This window comes from Eptesicus fuscus, chromosome 3 (genome assembly GCF_027574615.1).
Source record: "Eptesicus fuscus isolate TK198812 chromosome 3, DD_ASM_mEF_20220401, whole genome shotgun sequence".
Classification (NCBI taxonomy): domain Eukaryota; kingdom Metazoa; phylum Chordata; class Mammalia; order Chiroptera; family Vespertilionidae; genus Eptesicus; species Eptesicus fuscus.
Genome location: NC_072475.1, coordinates 23,355,626 through 23,375,958, shown reverse-complemented (window position 1 = coordinate 23,375,958; position 20,333 = coordinate 23,355,626). Strand labels below are relative to the sequence as shown.

General features: G+C 43.2%; 1 protein-coding gene across 1 annotated transcript; it reads right to left on the bottom strand.

The window, feature by feature from the left end:
* Positions 1 to 788: 788 nt before the first annotated feature.
* On the bottom strand, positions 789 to 19,122 carry IQCJ (IQ motif containing J). The gene is made up of 4 exons (XM_054712908.1): positions 19,105 to 19,122; positions 17,706 to 17,770; positions 11,986 to 12,066; positions 789 to 954 (listed from the first exon to the last, which is right to left on the bottom strand). The coding sequence occupies exons 1-4, from the start codon at positions 19,120 to 19,122 to the stop codon at positions 789 to 791; spliced, it is 330 nt and encodes a 109-aa protein (XP_054568883.1).
* Positions 19,123 to 20,333: the final 1,211 nt, after the last annotated feature.

Below are 20,333 nucleotides of genomic sequence, written 5' to 3'. Positions count from 1 at the left end.
GCAAAACTCTGCATTATAATCACCTGAGCATTTATTTCCTACCACCTTTGGTTGTGGTTGTTGTTTAAAATAAAGATGTTCAGCCGGCTGTTTACTTCTTAACTCTGTACTCAAGGTTCTTAAACTGGTGGCCCTTGGAACAAGTGTGGTCTACAGACATGGTCTAGATATGTTTTAAATTTTCTTGTTGCCGACATTTCAAAGTCTGGATTTCTGGCCTCCCCTGAAGAAAGAAAATGACCTTTGACAACAGCAACCCACTTCCAGGAGCTCCCCGGGGCTGCCATTCAGGGGAGGCCCGTGTCCTTCAGCTAGCGGGCACACTCGGCCCCCATCAGTCACACGGTTACTTACCTGGCCCCTGCAGGCATTCACGTTGTAACCTCTGAGTTCGTAACCCTTTTCAGTACTTTCTGTAAAAGTTCTCTTTCTAATCTTTACAACCAAACGCATCTCCTATCACATTAGCACCGCAAAATGCCACCAGAGGCACAGACTAAATGGAGCATGCTGTTATAAAGAAAAGGAAGGTACTCTCGGAAATAGAGGAATGCAAACACATAAATGAGTAGTTTAGGCTGATGTCAAACGCATCACTTCCCGCAGAGTTGATCAAGTTCACTTGGTGTTTATGAATCATGTCTTCATTTGGCCACAGCACACCCTCACCGTGGGCTCACACACAGCAAATAAGCAATGGACGTCCTCCGATCTCAAGCCACCCGCTCCCATCCCAAGATGCTCTCTTGGAGCCAAAGCCCCGGTGATCAGGGGATTGGCCTGGCCAGTCAGACCATGAAAAGGTAAATGGCACTCACGGGTGTGCTGCTGTCGGAGAAGGTGTTCATGCTGACGGAGCTGCTCAGCTTGTCCGAGGACACGGAGGGCGGGGACGGGCACCTCTTCTCCAGGGGGTCCTGCCGCTGCAGGTACTCGCGCCACGCTCGCTGAATGCTACAGAAACAACAACAGCACACGCACCATCACTCCCCAGTCGCAGCACACAGACTTAACACAAGGCGTCTGAAGGAAGTGGTTTTGGAGCCGGGGAAATGGCACACACAGAAGGTGGCACGGAAATCAGAAGACCCGACTGTCTCTCTGTTTTACCGGTTTGACTTTCACAGACATGACTAAGCTAAATCAGTCCACAGTGTCAACTGAGTCAGAAAAAGTCATCCGTCAAAGTGAAACTGCTCTGCTCATGTAAATGTACTTTGATTTATGGAACACAAAACCATTTCTCATCCTATATTTCAAATGAGAATAATGCACAGGCTGATATAACACGTGCTCGTTTGTTCAGGACAGCACTGTTGAGGACTTCTCTGTGCCAGGGTCAGCCCTGGGTCTGGACAGACTGCAGGGAAGTTCTCGGGCATCATTTGCACACACACAAGGTGAAGGGCATCTTGTGATGTTACAGAGTGCAGTGGGCATGGCCAGATGCAGTGGCCCTGCTCTGGGACAATACAGGCAAGAGCCCTGTGGTCACGGATTTTACAGACACAGAGAATGTTTGATAAATAAAGAAACAGAGAAGAAAAAATATCTGAGAGTGTTATGTACTACTCAGAAAATTAAAGTAATGTGTGATTAAGTGGCTGCTTGAGATTTCATCTAAGGAAACTTTTTATTTTATTATTTTACTAGAGGCCCAATGCACGAAATTCATGCAAGAGTAGGCCTTCCTTCCCCCGGTTGCCAGCACCGGCTTCCCTCTGGCACCTGGGACCCGGGCTTCCCTCGCAGCCCCAGCTTCGTCCGGAAGGATGGAGGGACATCTGGAAGGACGTCCAGTCTAATTAGCATATTATGCTTTTATTATGATAGATTATTTTATATATTTTTATTGATTTCAGAGAGAAAGGGAGAGGGAGAGAGATATAGAAACATCAATGATGAGAGAGAATCATCAATCAGCTGCCTCCCGCAAGCCCCACACTGGGGATTGAGCCCAAAACCTGGGCATGTGCCCTGCCCGGGAATCGAACCATGATCTCCTGGTTCATAGGCTGATGCTCAACCATTGAGCAACAGTGGCTAGGCTCTAAGAAAACTTGTTATTTCCTAGGATTAGTATCCAAAAAATGTCATCTTCTGCTCTGGGTAATAGAAACCTCTTCTTTGTGATAGCTAGGTGATTTTTTCCCCACTTGGACTGGCTTGTAATCTTGGTGATTAACATCTAGATTTTTACATGTGATCAGTGAACACAATCTGTCCTCTCCAGGGAGTGAGCTGAACGTGAAGACCAAGTGTCAGGGTTCAGCCTTTTAAAATAGCTGCACTAATTCTTTCACTATCTCCTTTGACTCCTGGAAGGGTCTGATCTTCTATCATTCTTCCACATACAACTAAAGTCATTAGAGTTGTTTCTGTATAAACAAACTGATTTGCTTTCATTTGGCTAGAGTGGTTCAAAGACGATCAATTTTCAACAGTCAGAGGATATAAAGAACGCAAAAAATGCTACCACATTACTGAGTTGTTTGTGTCCCCTAATTTATTAAGGCTCTGAGAATTAAAATGCTCAAGGAAAAGCCCAGAAGCTGCAGTGAAACAATACCTTGGGATCCGAGGCCAATTTCTCTGAAACTATGAAACTTAAGTCCCAGGGGCCCTTACTTACTTAGAGGCCAGAAGCTCCTGGTAGAGCCTACAAGGTTTATATAAAATGAAAAGGTAGATATCTTTTAGGCTTTTTTTTTTTAAGGGCCCTCCAAATTACATATACTTTAGGTCCCATTAAAGTAGGATCTGACCCTGGTTTGGGCTCTAGGTGGTCACTGTTTTATTATGTAATGCATCCTTCGTTATTTTTCTTTGGTTTAAAGATTTTACACACAACCTCAAAGAAGGCCCTGTAAGATCGCATGCCTGGGTCTTGTTGCTTCTTCCGGGGACCCATTTTATTGAGGAGTACTGAACTTTGGGAAGCTGTTAGTGACTTCCACATTCTCCCAAGCGCTGAAAGTGCTGAGTAGCTGAGTGTCTCTCAGGGCCCCACTAACAAATTCTGCCCATTTAAGGGCTTAAAAATCTCTGACATTCAAAAAGTTATTTTTAAAATAGAATGATCTCTCTCTCTCTCTCTCTCTCCTTGATTATTCAGAGACTATAGAAAGAGAATGTAGTGGCCACTTGAGATATTACAGTTTAGCATGTTGAGCACCAGAGGGCAGTGTGACACCTTTAAAGAACAACACTGCTGGTCAAAACTGAGGTGAGGTCTGCACAGGTGGATTTGCACTGAGGCATCCCTCCTAGTTCTGTGGAATCTGGAAAGTGATGTATCAGTTTTCCTTAAGTCAGAGGTTAAGAATTCAATCTTCCTTTCTTCCAAGTGGACGGATAGTTTCTCTTTTTTTAATTTACAAGAGAATATGGCAATACTAAAGACATGAAGAGGATCCCAGATGTCACCCGAGGCCAGGTGAGGGTAAGCTGGGCAGTGCCTACTTCTGGTAAAGAAGAATCTCATAATGGGGTTCTGTCACCTTTACAAGAACAGTCAGAAATCTGGATTCTCACATGAAGGTTACTAGTTCTTCAATGTTACTAAATAATTTTTAAAAGTTCAAAATACATTATTATCAAGTAGGCTGAATTTGGAGATGGGAAAAAGAGGACACCATTAGAAAAGGTCACAAGTCTGAATGTCACAGGAGATAATATCTAATTACACACAGCTCTTTTTGTGTGTTTTCTCCCACTCAATCCTTACCACAGATGAGCTGTCAGGAGGGCACTATGATACCACAGCGGTAGGTTTTGCCTGTCCAACACGAATCTCTCCTTCTTTTTGTTCCAGCACCATTTTCCCATGAGCGTTGGGTGGAACAGATCTTACCCCTGCACTGTAGAGAGCAGCCTGTGTGTTGGGGCTGACTAGCCAGGGGCAATGGCATGGCTCAGGTCAGGCCAAGGCAAGACTGCTGAGAAAGAAGCCCCCTTTCACCTGGAGAGTTTCAGCTGGTAGGAGATAAGCCTAGAGCCGTCCATGGCCACTTTGCCACAACGTTAGGGAGCCCCTGTGAGAATGAAGCAAGAATATGAAGAGCAGAACTTACAGAAGAAGAAAGACAGGTGTCTGGTGACCTTGTTCCACCACCTGAGTCTAGCTGTGCTTGAAGCACATTAGGCCCTGAGTGTTTGGGTCAGGGCTCCAATATATAACCTCTTTCTATACACATTAGTCTGAGTTGCAACAGGAGTCCTGGCCAAGTTTCAGGGAAGAATACGGAATTAATGGACAGACCCAACACTTGGACCAGATTCCCTGTGTCCCCACCGCACTGTGCTCCCTCCTCATGGTTCAGCGAGACAGGAATACAGCAGGAGCAAGGCTTGGTCGTCACATTCTGACTTAGTGGGTAAGTAGAACGCCCCTTTTTTTTTTTTTTCACATCTCTATTAAATTGTCTACATGCAACTAAAAGTTACCCTAACATAAATGTCATGTTTTCATTACTTGGTGTCTGCCCCAAGCCTGTGTCCTGACAAACCTGCCCAAATGCCAGGAAAGGGCCCCTGCACAGCCAGCAGGTTTCCCACAGCCTCCCGTGCCTCTGGCCTGTTTCTCCTCCACTCCAGTTTCTGCCTGGTTTGTAATTCCTGACTTCAGCTCCATTTCATGAAGGGGTTTTTCCTGGGGTTCTATCAGTTTCTTTCATTGGGAACACATTCCTTTGTTTCCTTATTTTGCCTGACTCTGCACTGGTTTCTATGCATTAGATGAAAACAGCCACCTCTCCCAGTCAAGGATCAGTCTTCTGAAGGAGATAAACTTATCATTCAACCCTGTCCTAGCTCTTGGTTGTCTCTCAAACCTTTGTGACTGTCCAGGCAGCAGCCTATGTTATTTTCCACCGCTCCCCAATGTTGAGGGTGTGCCAAGACCAGTCAGTGTTTCAAAGAAGAGGATCTCCGTTAGCACCTGGATTCCAGCTGACTGGAAGCCAGACATGCAGGCCACAGTTTTTAAAGCATACAAATATACATCCTGTGGGACCACAAGCGTAAGTCCCACTATCCACCGGAGCCAGGCCAGCTGGCGATATGCTCTGGGTGACAGTTGCAAAAATCGGGGCTCTAGACAAGTGTATAAGCTCCTTTCTGGGAGACACCAGTGAGCAGTAGCAAGGCAAAGGGAGAGCGCAAAGATGTGTCCCCCAGCCCACACTCCCTGAGAGCAAGCACCCTCGCAGGCTCTAGCTGGAGCCTAACGGAAGCCTGCCCGGAAGCTCCAGGACAAGTAGGCCTCCTTCACAGAAAGAGTGCGCCTCGCTCACCCTCTGACTGTCTGTGCAGCATCCCAGGGGTGGCAGCCTATCAAGAACTGTCTCTACAATTGTTACAGTCCCATGAGTCCAAACAACTCAAGCCCTCCGGCCACCAGAGCCAGGAAATCAAGAGCTATCCCCTGAGCAGCAGCCACAAAAACCAGGTCACCAGACGTAAAACCAGGGCACAGGACATGTGTAGAAGCCCCGCTGTGGGAGATGCTGGTGCTCTGGAGTGCAGCAGAGGGAGGGTGTGAAGATGGGGCTCCCCCCGGGCTGGAGCCAGGCAGAGGGAGAGTACAAAAAAAAAAGAATAAGAAAAGAAAAAGGAAAAATAAAAAGAAAAGAAATAAGAAAAAAGAGAGAGAGAGAGAAAGATGGCCCCTACCTGCTTTAGCAAGGCAGATGGAGGCAGGAAGATGGCACTGGCCAGACTCCATTCCCGGAGAGTATCCCAGCCCCTCAGACCTGTGCTTTAAAATTAGCAAACGAGTCTCTTTCACCTAACGTCTGGGCATTTTTCAAAGGGCTGCTGCTGCGCTGGGCCCTGGAGAGGGTAAGTCTGGGCACAAGCCCTTTGAAAGATGCTCCTCAGCCCTGGCTGGTGGCTCAGTTATTTGGACGTCCTCCTGTCCTCCAAAAGGCTGTGGGTTTAATTCCTGGTCTGGGCACACACTCAAGTAGCTTTGGGCATGTACAGGAGACAACCCATCCATGTTTCTCCCTCTCTCTCTATCTCTCCCTCTATCTGAAATCAACACATACCCTTGGGTGAGGATTAAAACAAAAAGAGCTGTTCCTCAGTTTGCCATAGCCCATGGGTCTCCTGGGCATGAGGCCCATTGGTCTTCAGAGCCAGGTGTTTTGGGGGCTCATCTTTCTGGTGCTGGTCTTAAAAGTTGGGGTATGAACCTCTGGCTCCTCAGGAAGAAGCTCCAGGTTTTGAGTTTCCTCCCAACTGTGAATCATTGCACTGGGTGGTTAATGGCCTTTCCTACCTGCGTCTGTGTGGTTTCCATTTTGTTTGGTCAATGTGAAGGGGTTGCTCTGCCAGTTTTTAGGGTTTTGCTTTTAGAGGAAATAGTTGCCGCGGTAGCTGTAGCTTCTGTTGTGTGCACTGGTGGAGGTGGGTTCATCATTTCCCCCCAGAAGGTCAGCGCACTTAGAGTGATGCAGCTTTTATGTCTCATTAGCTGTAGCCTTGGGCAAAGTACTAAGCTTATTGGCCTACATTTTGCTTATCCACAAAATGAGAATAATAGTAACTCCTTTGTAATTCTTGCAAGGAGTCAAGGATAAGGTTTCTAAGTCACTTAGCCCCACACTTGACATATAGCGCTCCTGGATAAGTCATTATAATTGCTTAAGACTATCAATCACTTTCAAATATTTTTAAGTAACATGTGAAAATTGCATCCATTGATAGGATATGCAGGATTCCCGAGGATCTTTACTGGCATTATTCTATTCGCCCAATTTGATGTAAAAATATATTTGGAAAAGGTGCAATTGCATGGAGAAGATACACTAGGTTAAATGCTTTTCTTGGGTTTTCTCCTTGAAAGGTCACTACAATCATTTACGACATGGTCAGTGTTGGCATTTGATAGAGTGCGATTGAGGCCCAGAGAGGTAAACAGTGCTCCCAAGGTGACTCAGGGGTAAGGAGCAGAGCTGGGATTTGAGCCAAGGTTGCTCTAACTCCAAAGTCCATGCTCTCAACCTCTCTTTTCTTAAGCTTCTGACTAAAGTTGACAGGCATTACTCTTTAAGCAAATCCAATTTAATAAGGCCTTATTGAGAATTATCTTTGACATTTTGGAGGGAATTCTTTTCTTTCTCATGTGTGTGTCTCCTTTTTAGAATCTAAATGTTTCATTGTTAAATCACACATGTTAATTTAAAAAAATGAGAGGAATTGAACAATTTAATGAGAAAACTTTAAAAAGATTATTTGGATGTGTTGTCTCCAGTCAGGGAATGGAACCCCTGCAGAAAGGGGAAGAGGGGGCAGAGGGGGAGTGATGAACTGATTAACCTGAGAATTTATATGTATAAATATATAGCCCAGGGACACAGACAATAGAGTGGTGAAGGCCTGGGAGGGGCAGGTGCAGGGTGGAGGAGGTCAATGGGAAAACAACAACAAACAAACAAAGGCAACATCTGTAATACTTTCAACAATACAGATAAATTTAAATAAATAAATAAAAAGAACAAAGTTAAAGTGAAAAAAGGGAGACTTGGATTCAATAGATCTCTATGTTGTTAAAACACAAGGAGAGGGATTGCACACAGTCAATGCACAACTTTTCAATGATGGGATCTGGTGAGTCTGTCTCCTTCCTTCCCAGTCAGGCCTCTGTGCTGAAACCCCCACTCCTTTGATGTGGTGTCATTCTCAGACCCTTGATCCAGTCTTGGCTCTTAAGAACATTCATCCTTAGTCTTCGAGTTGCACTGAGAGCCTTCATTGTGGTGCTTTCAGTATTACTTTTGCTTTAGCTAAGTTTTCTGATTTGAGAGGCTTGCCTTTGCTTGATCTTCAGAAAAACTTCCTTTTCCCTCCTCAACATGACTTTTTATTAATAGCTGTGCAATCCTGATTGCTTTTGCCCTTTTGATGCAGTTCTTTGATCATCCAAGTCTAAAACTCAAAATTGCCTCTTAACATTCATGAACCAGGCAATGCATTCTTCCCTGTATTTCTTCTAAATTCCACGCCCCCCTCCTTCCAATTATACTTGGAACAGCCACATGTAGGTTTAGCCTTTCTTAATCGTATTATTTCCTTTTTATGCTGTCCTGAGTATGAGGAAACAACTGAGACCCTTTCCTGACCCATCCAACCCCCACCCAGGGTTCCCGCTTGGGCAGATATACAGTAAAGGCAGCGACACCTGAGAACAGTTCTCATCTTGCTTTAACTTTTACATTCAGAGATTGACCTGCCAATGTACATCTCATCTCAGGGCTTGCAGGGGCTGGACTATGCAGAAACCTTCATTGGAATCTACTACTTGCTCCTCCTCATCAGGGAAGGGGGAGGAGAGTTTCCAAAACAGCGGATTTTATGGTGTAGTAACCTCATTTCCCTCTACCCCCTGGGGGAAGGTAGATGTCCAGCTGGGTCCTACCAACAGAAATCAGAAGACCCTAAGAGAAAGCCTGTGAAGTTTGGCAGTGACTCAGCAACCTGGGTCAAGGCCCCATCTTTCACACCCATTGCTCTGCAGGTCTAAAGAACATCTCTTGGAAAGTGGGGATAGGTAGGGGTATGCCAAGATTCTCCCTGTGGATGATGCCAAGGTCATCCTGGGAGAGACAGCCTACACCATTGGTGGGGAACTCAGGGGAGATCCAATGGCCCTTCCCACAAGCAATAAAATAGCCCCACAGAGTTGTTTTAAAATAACTGTCTGGTAGCTACAACTATCTGGTAGCTTGAATGTTCACCATCAATGACAAGACTGGGGAAGCCTTGGAGTTTAGCAAATGAGTGGTGAGTGAGATGACATCAAGACAGGAGGAGAAGAGGGAGGAAGGCAGATGGGGAGATTAGAAAAGGGAGAGAGAAGGGAGGGGAACAGGATGCACAGCTGTAGGAAAGGTCTGATGTGTGTGGAGGGGAGATGTTTAACCTGTCATGACAGTTAAGAATTTAATAACCAGATTAGACAAGAGTCACTGAACTGGACTAAACTCTCCAATGGGACTCAAATTCCATTATTGGGCAAGATTAAGTTTTCTCTCCCTCATCCCCCTCCAGTGAGTGGAAATGGGGTCCAGAGTTATTAGAAGATATAAAGCCATTCAGTTTGCACCTCACTGAGCCGAGACTCCTCCATCAAACCAGCTACACATAAAATCCCAGAATTTCTGAGTTGGCTAGACTCTCAGACACAGGGATTTTTTTCCTTGCCTGTTCCTCCTCCTGGCACCTGCCCCTCTGCCTCTGCATATTAGAAATGATGAAAGAGGGAGGTTTCCTAATGTCATTTCAGCGTCCAAATGAAACACTCTAATTTCTGACCCAGCCAACTTTCCTTTCCAGCTTTTTCATTTAAGAGGACGTTATTATAAGAGAAAAGCTCTTAAGGATAAAGCAGCCAATGGCTGGAAACTAACATTTGTGTAGTGAGGCTGACATACTGCTTACAGAAAACGACTTGGTAGCCTGATCCATTATTCATTTAGCAAGTGTAACACAGAGCTTCCTGGGGGGACCCCATGGGCTCTGAAGCCATGTTTGAACTTCACCTGGAGAGGCAGCCCGATGTGCTCGCTCAGAGGCAAGCTTTTTACTGATAACCAAGGTTAATGCAGATTTATAGTGGTGTGTGTTAATATTTGCCTTCATCCAGCAGGACATTACCTTACTTTCTGGCGTATAAGACGACTGGGCGTATAAGATTTTCCTGGGTTAAAAAGTCGTTTTATACGCCGGAAAATATGATATATTGGACTATATTGATGGGATTAGATATAATGGATTAGATATATTGGACTACTGTATTTTCTGGCATATAAAACGACTTTTTAACCCAGGAAAATCTTATACGCCCAGTCGTCTTACATGCCAGAAAATACAGTATATATCTGCATCATTTCTGTCTCAATTCCTAAACCCAGCAACGGCTTATTGTACACAGCAAGACCCCTTCTTCAGGTGGCTTCTTCTGTAAAGATTCCTCTGGGCTTGTTGCAAATGATCCATGATCCTGGCCAAGCTCTCTGGCATACTTCATTTCTCAGAAGCATGCTTCTTGGAGCATTAACCCTTTCCACTAGCTTGCTTTTTTCTCGATTCCTTTATTCTACTCGGGATTTAATTTTTTAAATACCCCAGATTTTACAAAGTGTGGCAGTAGAATAAAAAACTGGAGTTTCTTTTCATACAAACTTATTTATTTGGATTTTTTTATATTTCAAATTATTGATACATTCAAAGAGTATAAAAAGAGCTGCTACCGATGCTGTGTCGAGTCACACTCGACATCCGAGTGCAAAAGGTTAAGCTGAGTGTGTGAGTGTGTGTGTGTGTGTGTTATACACACCTTCAGTGGCAATTCTTATATGCACCCCTGAAGGAAAATCAGAATGAGAAGGCTCACAGAGAACAGGCGTGAATAGTTTAAAATTGCTTCTGAGGAGATCATGACAGCCCCTTCTCTACTTAAAAATGGTTTTAAAAAGTTGTCATTTTGTTCCTTAATATGCCTGTCTCACTTTGTATCTTATTAGTTCCAGTTTTGTTGATATTGAGGTGTTTTTTAACACAGTTAATGCAACAGTCACATAAATGGGGAATGGGGACTAATATTTGACCTTAGAGAGAATCTACACTAATGAAAGAGAAACATGCAAATTGACCATACTTCCACTCTGCCCACAAGCCATACCCACCAGCCAATCAGGAGCGAGTATGCAAATTAACCCAACCCAGATAGCTGCAGCCATGGAGAGAGCAATAGGCTTGGGTTGTCCCTGGCGATGGAGGAAGCCAAGCTTCCCGCCCTGCTATGGCTGGCCCTGGCCTCCACTGAAGGCTACAAAGTTTCAATTATAGAAGATAAATAAATTCCAGATCCCAGGGCCTCCGCTTGGGTTGCTGGGGGGCATGGCCAGCCTGCAAACCACCACCAGCCCCTCGCCCAGGTCGCCCCACACCCCAAGGGAACCCCCACCCTGATCCAGGACACCCTTCAGGGCAAACAAGCCGGCCCCCACCAGTGCACCAGGCCTCTATCCTATCTAATAAAAGAGTAATATGCAAATTGACCATCACTCCAACACACAAGATGGCTGCCCCCATGTGGTCAAAGATGGCTGCCCCATGTGGACTCAAGATGGCTGCCACAAGATGGCCAGCAGGGGAGGGCAGTTGGGAGGGACCAGGCCTGCAGGGAGGGCAGTTGGGGGGGACCAGGCCTGTAGGGGAGGGCAGTTAGGGGTGACCAGGCCTGCAGGAGAGGGCAGTTAGGCATCAATCAGGCTGGCAGGGGAGTGCTTAGGGGGTGATCAGGCTGGCAGGCAGAAGCAGTTAGGGGCAATCAGGAAGGCAGGCAGGCGAGCAGTTGGGAGCCAGCAGTCCTGGATTGTGAGAGGGATGTCCGACTGCCCTTGAGGGGTTGGACATCCCCCGAGGGGTCCCAGATTGGAGAGGGTGCAGGCTGGGCTGAGGGACACAACCCCCTTGCACAAATTTCATGCAACAGGCCTCTAGTAAAAAATAAAAGGATAGAAAATGAGAAAAACAAGATATGTTTTTCTAAAATATTTAGATGAGAGCTAAGTTGAAAGGGTGTGTGTGTGTGTGTGTGTGTGTGTGTGTGTGTGATCAAGAAATACCCTGAAGTGAAATAACCACATTGTTCCAAGATGGAATTAACGAGGTCACTAAGATGAAAGAAAGTGAAAAATGCTAGTGAAAGTTAAAGAACAGTCTCTGCCTGAAGGAGGAAAACCAAGAAATGAAGTGATGACAATCAAATAATTCCCTACCCCATCCAGCAGATGGTGCCATGTGCCCAAAACAGCTTTGTTGCTGCTTAGACCAGAGAGGAAATAATGTATAACACATAAATGTGAAATAAATAAATGTATAATTCTTACACCACAAAACTCCAGAGTAGTTCAGAAATTAATAAAACAAGAACTTTAACACTATTGCTTTAATGTAAACTTTGAAATAACTTACATTTTCACTTTTGATTCCAAGGGCTGTAGATTGAGGTGATATTTTTCAATATTATTCTCCATATCCATGGCCAACTGGTGACTGCAAACAGAAATAATGTCTCAATATAGCTAAATCCAGAAAATTAACATTTATAGCAGTAATGCTGCCAATTTATATTTATTTTTAAAAGCAGATACACATTCAGTCTTTTTCATTTTAATGTATTAACAGAGTCCTAAAAGTTCCTATTGATGGATGATGGATAAATAACCATACCATAGAAATAAAATGTTGTTTTTCCTATTACTTTTTCTGTTCCTTTTATTTCAACCACTCAGTTCAACATTCATATCTAAGGCATGAAAATCATTTCCCTTAAGTGAAGAAAAAAGTAGAATACTGAACCATTGCAGGGGGGGGGGGCAAGGGGATAAAAAGAACGTTATAAATCCCATGGCAATGTCCAACTAGTAAGTTGTAGTGAGGATCTCATTCATCGCCAATGATACCACTGCCATCGAATCTTCCTCCTTTTTATCTTGTAAGCTTTTCCAAAGCTCCCACTGTGCACAACACATGAATCTCTGCCCTGGAGAAAGGCAGAGATAGACAGTCAGTGCTCCTAATGAGCTTATAAGACAATCACTGGGTGCTACAATGGTCAAGGAAGGCTTCTCAGAAAAGGTGGCACTTGAGCTGGGTTTTGAAGAATGGACAGGAATTAGGTAAATTGCTATGTGGAAGGTATTACATATGAAGAAGACATTAAAATAAAGGCATAGAGGTGAAAAATTCAGGCTATTGTTAGACCATAAAGATATCTATTTGGTGGAAGTGAAGGATAAAAGTAGGAGTGTAAAAAGAATACATTTGGATGAGCAGGAAACTAAGTCATTGGCCACATAATGTGTACAGCTGTCATAGACACATTACATGTATTATTTCTAACAGTAGCCTACCAGTTATTATTTCCCCAATGTACAGCTGAGAAATCTGAGGTTCAGAGAGTTTAAATTAAACTTAGAAGAAACCACATGAAAACTTAAGTCTCCCTACCACAAAGTACTGCTGGGAGGATTTTAATATCAGACTTCTTCAACATAATTCTACTAGCTGTGGTTTTCATAAGTCAAGTATTTGACAGCCCAATCCAATACACATGCATGTGGTAAAGGTGTGTGTGTTTAAAACTGAAACAAAAGTTTAATGAAACATTATTTCCCCAACTACATATGTTGTTCTCTGTCATTTTTTTAAAATTATATTGCAAGTTTTTTTAAGGTCAGTGATTATCCATCAAATTGATTTAATAAACCATCAATGAATTTTGATCTGCAGTGTGAAATCATTGCTGCAGGAAAGCATACAGCATTTTAACCAGGACAGCATGCTGAATGGATATTTAAGAATGGTTCGAAGTGGAGCAAGGAGAATAAAAAATATATATATTTACAAAGGTATTCAAATTGGCCGGATAATGAGGACCATGATTATGGTGATAGTAAAGAAAAGAAAAAGATAAGAAAAACATTGTGCTGGAGGCATTATTAAGATAATGCACTTATCTCCCCCTCATTAGAAAGGAATGAGCAAGTGATGGGGAAAACCTGGTAGAGCAGATAAATTCACACATTGCCACTAGGTGGCGCCATCAGCCCAAGATAGCTTGGTAATTACCCAGCTGGGAAGTTGAGGGGCAAGGAAAAAAGCACCCCTGTTTGCTCTTGCTGTCCGTGTTCAGGATCCATTATATATTCCATACTTATTCTCTCACTTACAGATATGTTGGATATATTCTGTGCCGGGAATGATGTAAAGCATGAGAGACACAACGGTGAAAGCACGAGACACGGTCCCTGTTCTTAGGGTTTTACAATCTAGAAGATGAATATTACATAATTATAAATGCGATGGATGTTATTGAAGGGAACTAATCAATGGTTGGCTGGCATATAAAGTCTCATTTTTATAATTCTATGTTCTTGTAGGGACAACAGCCTTATAACATGGATACTTTAAGATTTTGTAAATTAAACCCCCAAATAACAAATTATTGAATTGAGCAATAGAGGTATAGGTGAGGTGTTGTGGGACCTGTAGCAACCAGAGACAAAGCTCAAGTTTTCATAGAGAACATTTTTTAGTAATATTAACAAATTTGTTAATTTGGGGTTACTATTTATACACCTTCAACACACTATAAACTACAAATACCTCTAGGCTTAAATTAGATAACGTTAGGGCATGGTATCAATAATTGCCTGCGGGTGATGACATGATTATATGTCAGGAGAATACACAACTTGCAATCATGCATTTCATACCAAAGACCCAGCCCAATCCAATATTTACAAAAAAATAGCTGTCAGCCTAAGGTCTTACATAAGTTAACGAATGATTATAAAAAGCAATAGAGTCGTAAGCAGTCTCCTAGTCAATTGGTCTTCTCTGTTGCCGTCAATGTGTGTGTGTGTGTGTGTGTGTGTGTGTGTGTGTGTGTGTGTGTGTGTGTGTGTGTGGTGTGTGTGTGGGCATGTACACAAATACACCCAATTGGCCCTATATGTGGTCTCAAGCAGAATGGAGTCACAGCTTCTCCTCCCTTTGCACAGACTGCCTACCACAAAACCCTGTTGAGCATTCAGAATAAATGTAATGTTCCAAGGGGGAATAACCGATCAAGTGCTATGACACCACTCTCCCTTAACTTACGGTCATTTCAAGTAGCTGAGATGATTTACATCAGCACCTAAGTCAGCTACAGCTTTAATGAAATGCTTAATCGGCTCACTCAAAGTACACCAATTTTTCAATCAAATTTGACAGCTTTCAAGGACACAGCCCTGCCCTAAAAGCAGAACAGAGAAGTCTCCCGAATTCCAGGCAAATGGGTCTAGTTGTTAGGGCAGGCAGCCACTGTTTGTCTTCCCGCTGTCCTGGACAGGCAGGAAAGAGAAGCTTACCCCAAAGGCCTGCGTGCTTTGGAGGTAGTTTTAATTCCCATCCCTTGAATTCCTCAATCATGATTGGAGAAAACAAGCATACAAAGCAGGCCGGCCATTTCCAGAAGCTTTTAGCTTTCACGGGCCTCTAGATCATGAGAGGGAAAGAACAGGGGAGCGAGGAGGAGGCAGAAGCCCACATATATACCACTAATTTCACGTATCTTCCTGAGAACAGGGGGATGGGGAAGGTACGTGCCCGTGTGGGTGAGAGGTTTAATATAGAGCAGTGGTCAATTAACAGGAAAAAGAAAAAACTTTTGGAGCTCACTTCTTACATTAAAATCAATAATGAAAAACCAGCATAGCCAGATTTAATAGATAAATGAGCTGCAAAGCACAGAGCAAGTGTGTCCTCAGAGAATTAAGCTGCATGAGATTATTGAATGGCCCAACGGATTCTAAAATGCATCTAGACCACTGGTTCTCAACCCCAGCTCCTTTATTAGAATCACACGCAGGAAGCTTTTAAGAAATACTGATCTCTGGACCTCACCCCCAGAGATTCAAATTCAATTTGTCTGGGTGGGGCTTATGCAGGACATTCTTATTAAACTCCCTGGGTGATTCTAAGTGCGGCCAGGGCGAAGGGCCACTGATCATGTCATTACAACACTAATCTCCACTGAAGAAAAATCTTATTTCTAGTTCAGCAAAAAACTCTCCAGTTACAATTGCTTACATATAGCTAATGATGGTGATGGTGAGAAGGGGTGGAATAATTGAACTATGTTACTCTTGTTTATGCAGATTAATGAGAACAGACATAACAAGGATACATTAAATCCATAGGTAACGCAGAAACTTGGTTTGATCCAAGGGCTCAAGCTGTCCTTCAAGTGGGGATGGAAAATCCTTAGAATCATGAAAATGGAATAAACCTGAGAAACTATCTAGCCCAATGCCACCCCCCCCCCCCCGCCCCCGATGGAAAGGGAAGGGGCTGACATTGAAGAAATGCTTGTCATGCTTGTCATATATGTCTCCATTAATGCTCTCAATAGACTGTCAAGCCACTGTTATTATCTTCATTTTTAAAGATGGGGAAAGTGGGCTTCAGGGTGGTTAAGTGATTTTTCCCAACCCATAAAGCTAGGAAAAAGCAGAAAGAGGAATGAAGCCCAAGGTTTTCCATTTTCAGGAATGTTTTCAACAGCATCTTGGATGGTCATTTACACTCTCCTGGGCCCTTCCAGTGTCTATGAGCTCACGCTTTAACAGAGAAGTCCTTTCTGTTGGGCAGGCTGGAATTTTACAAAAGCTATCCTTTTTCTGAGTCACAAACTGTTTCTCCATAAATCCTTCTCATTGATCCTTATTTTCTTTCTAGAGTGAGAAGGGCCATTTAGCCCCTCTTTTAAAGGAAAATCCCTTCAAATGTTTAAGGATAGCCATTATGTCTCCTCTGAGATTTATTTTCTCCAGCCACACATCCTCAGCCCTTCGTAGTAGTTTCACATGATTTCAGAATCCTAACAATTTTAATTGCCCTCCTCTGGTACTCTTGGGGATGTGCCTTTAAAATATGCCTTTAACCCTAGCCAGTTTAGCTCAGTGGACAGAGCGTCGGCCCTTGGACTGAAAGGTCCCAGGTTTGATTCTGGTCAAGGGCACCTACCTCGGTTGCAGACTAGATCCAGGTCCTGGTTGGGGCATTAGCGGGAGGTAACCAATTGATGTTTCTCTGTCTCTCCCCTTCCACTCTTTCTAAAAATTAGTGGGAAAATATACTCCGGTGAGGATTAAGAAAAATAAATAAACTGTGCCTTTAAAATGTGGTGCCCAGAGCCAAGCGTGACACTCATACGGGCTTGACATTCGGACTTAGCAAGTGGTTGAGAGCAGGGGCTCTGGTGGCATTCAGACCCGGGTTTGATTCCGAGCCTTCCTCACCACTCAGCTGAGCATACTTACACAAGTGCTGAAAGCTCTCTGAGCCTCTTTCCTGGTCTGTAAAAGGGAAATAACAATGCCTTTATCACCGGGCTACCATCAGAGTTCCATGAGGAAGTATCTGTAAACACTCACTAATAGAGAGTTCGCTGTAAACACTCAATAAATGATAGCTAATTTTTCTTCTTTTATCTTGACACTGCATGACTACTAAACAGTTTAATACTGCGGTAATATTTTTAGAAGCCACATAAAATCACGGTCTCATGTTAACATCAGATAAAATCTCTAAACATTTACCCACAAACTGAAATCAGAATATATCTCTCACATGCTCTAATTGTATATATTTTTTTAAAAGCCTAAATGGAAGACTGTATTTTTATCTCTGTTTGATTTCAACTCTTTCTTGCTTTCTTTTCAGCTCAGTTTTGTTCCATTCTGCAGTATTACTTTGAATGTTCATTCTATTAGTTTTAGTGTAAACTGTGTACTGTTTTTGCAAATTTATGATTGGCTTCTATACACATCCCTTATTTAAAGCCAAAGACAGGGCAGGGTTAAGTTTCAAGCCCTCAAACATATACCACCAGAGATATCTGCAGGCATCATATTGCTCTGTTAATCAGTATAGCTTGTGTATCATAGCTCGACTAGTCATGAATCTATCTAACTATATCTCAAACGAGACACATTTCTGGGTCCTGACCACAATAATACCATAAGGAACTGCCAAATTACTCATTTATTTTTGCCTTGACAGGTAGTGTTTTTGTGTTTTTTTCATGCAAGCTTTTCAACCTTGCAAATAATTGAATTTCCTTTCGTATTTTTTTTACTTACTTTTCAAGTAAATATTTTCCATCATTCACTTGTTCTAAAGGATTCTGCAATCTTTTCATTTCTTCCTGTGAGGGGGAAAAAGAAGTGTTTTATAAATTGACCCATGTACTTATGGTCAATTACATTTGAAGACAAATATTAGCAAAAATGAGATAACACACCATTAGATGTTCTGGACTTTGCAATGGATAAGTGCTTAAACTTACAAAACAATTTCCTCTTTGATCAAATTAGAATACGATACTGCCAGTCAAATTGTATGATTTTTTCATCATTAAAGGTAATGCTTCCTGTCATTTTTCTAGAGTGAGGACATGTTTACATGGATCCGTCCACTCAAGCTGCTCTGCCATCTGTATTATGTTTGCTGGTTGCTGGGTGAGGGGCTCTAATGAAGATGAGCTGGGTTTGGCCATTCAGTAACCATCTTCTCTTGTCTCTTGGGAGCTCTCAGCAACCTCTTCTGCTATCCCCAGTGCTCAGGCACACACATACACACAAACACAAGCCCACATCCCTTCCTGAATTTCAGGCATCCACAGTCTTTGTAGTCCCATTTTCCTGGCCACAGTGATTGGTTCAGGGATGAGACGGAAGTCGGTCCAGGTTCCTGGTGAGACTGCCTGTCCCAGGGCATTTAAAGAAGGCCCACAGGACTCAGTTTTTAGAGTCCTACTCCTTGACTCATCACCACAAACCGCTGAGGTGCCAAGAGAAAGCCCCAATTAGGACTAAATACTCATGTGCCCCTAAAAGGCCCTCAAAGCTAGTCTCAACCTGCTTCTACCACCAGACATCCAAGGCTTCTAAGTCATCCCTCATTACCCAATCTCTTTAACTTCACAACTTCTCTATCTCCTCAATTTCTTTGAACCTTCCCTGGAGTATCTTGTTCTAACTGAAGCCTGCCTTGATGTTCTGAGGACAGCTAAGTTTTTGTTAGAGCAAGAAGATCAAAGAACTGTTTAGAAAAAGGGTTTTAGGATCTAGAGGATTTTGCTGATGACAACCTTGGCTGAGTCCCTGGTCACACTTATCCCCTGCAGTCCTCTTAAGAAGTGGCCATTTCTTCCCTACATGCTACATCGTACACAGTCTGCAGGAGGGATGGAACCCTTCTTGCTCCTCATTGCTGCTCCTAGAAACTCCTCATTCCTACAAAATCTTAGCTCCTCTGGGAAATCTCAGCCTGTCCCAAGCTTCTGTCCTCTTCTCTTCCCTACCTATCCTCTCTCCTCAGGAGGTCTTCACCGGTCCCATAACTTTAAGTTTATATCTGCACCCGAGCTGCCCTTAAACTCCACCCTTATACACCCACTTGCCTACCTGATAGTTCCATGTCCATTTCTGATAGACATGTCAAGTTCAAAACCAAAGTCTTGATTTCCACAACCTATACCTTCACCCAAACCTCCATTGTCACTACTTCTATCTCATCTTAGTAAACGGTATCACTATTCACTTAGATGCCAGAGCCAATACCCAGGAGTCAGCCTTTATTCTTTTCTTTCTCTCACAATACAGTCATTCAATAATTTTGTTGGGCCCCAATTAGAAATATATCCAGAACTTGACCACCATCTCTCAATGTGGTCTAAGCCAACTGTGCCAGACTCCTGTCTCCCTGCTCGGATGTCAGCCCGCTTCAGTCACTTCTCCTTACATCAGCCAGCATGCTCTCTTAGTACCTGGGCTTTCTTTTCTAAGGGTGCGAAATGCATATATGACAAGTCTACAGTACAATGAGTTTTGACAAAGGAATACATTGGTAGAACCACCACCCAAAACAAAATATAGAACATTTCTCTCACTCCAGAAAGTTCCTCTGTGTGCCTGTACAGTCAATTTCCCTCTCCTAAAGGCACCCCTGTTTTGATTTCTATCATAGTAGATTAATTTTCTCTGTTCTAGAAAATCATATGAAATTATCTATTCTTTTGTATCGGCTTAATTTACTCAACATTATATTTTGACATCAGTTTCTTAACTGATGCTAATTGTTTAAACTTCACTTCAGTATTTGGAGAAGACTTTTGTTTCCTTCCTCTGATTTTAAAAGCATAGGATTTGAAATGTGAGGATCCCAGGAACTGCAATAGAAGTGTTTGCTGTTGTGAAAGGTTAACCAGAAGGAAAAAGATAACAGAGCAAAGAGGCTGGAGGCCAAGGAAAACAGCCAAGGAGCCAGAGCCCTAGTGATGCTGCAAACTTTGGGGTCAAACTGCAGCTTGAAAGTAGGATATTAATGGATATTTTTCAGTTTCATGTGCCAATAGATTCTCTCATTTTCTTTTATTTTTTTAATCCTCACCTGAGGATACTTTTGCTATTGATTTTTTTTAGAGAGAGTGGAAGGAAGGGAGAGAAGGGGAAAGGGAAGAGAGAGAGAGAGAGAGAGAGAGAGAGAGAGAGAGAGAGAGAGAGACATTGATGTGAGAGAGACACATCAATTGGTTGCCTCCCATTCGAGCCCCAACCGGGGCCAAGGATTAAACCTGCAATTGAGGTACGTGCCCTTGACCAGGAATCAAACCCCATTGATGCTTTGGTCCAGGCCAACTCTCTAACTACTGAGCAAACCAGCCAGGTGACTTTCTAATTTTCTCAAGGCACTCTTGGTTACTATTT

Coding starts and splice junctions, on each gene's coding strand:
- IQCJ (XM_054712908.1), bottom strand. Junction 12,067..17,705: donor GGAAAATATTTACTTGAAAA/GTAAGTAAAAAA, acceptor TTCTGTTTGCAG/TCACCAGTTGGCCATGGATA. Junction 955..11,985: donor TTGGAATCAAAAGTGAAAAT/GTAAGTTATTTC, acceptor TTGTTTCTGTAG/CATTCAGCGAGCGTGGCGCG.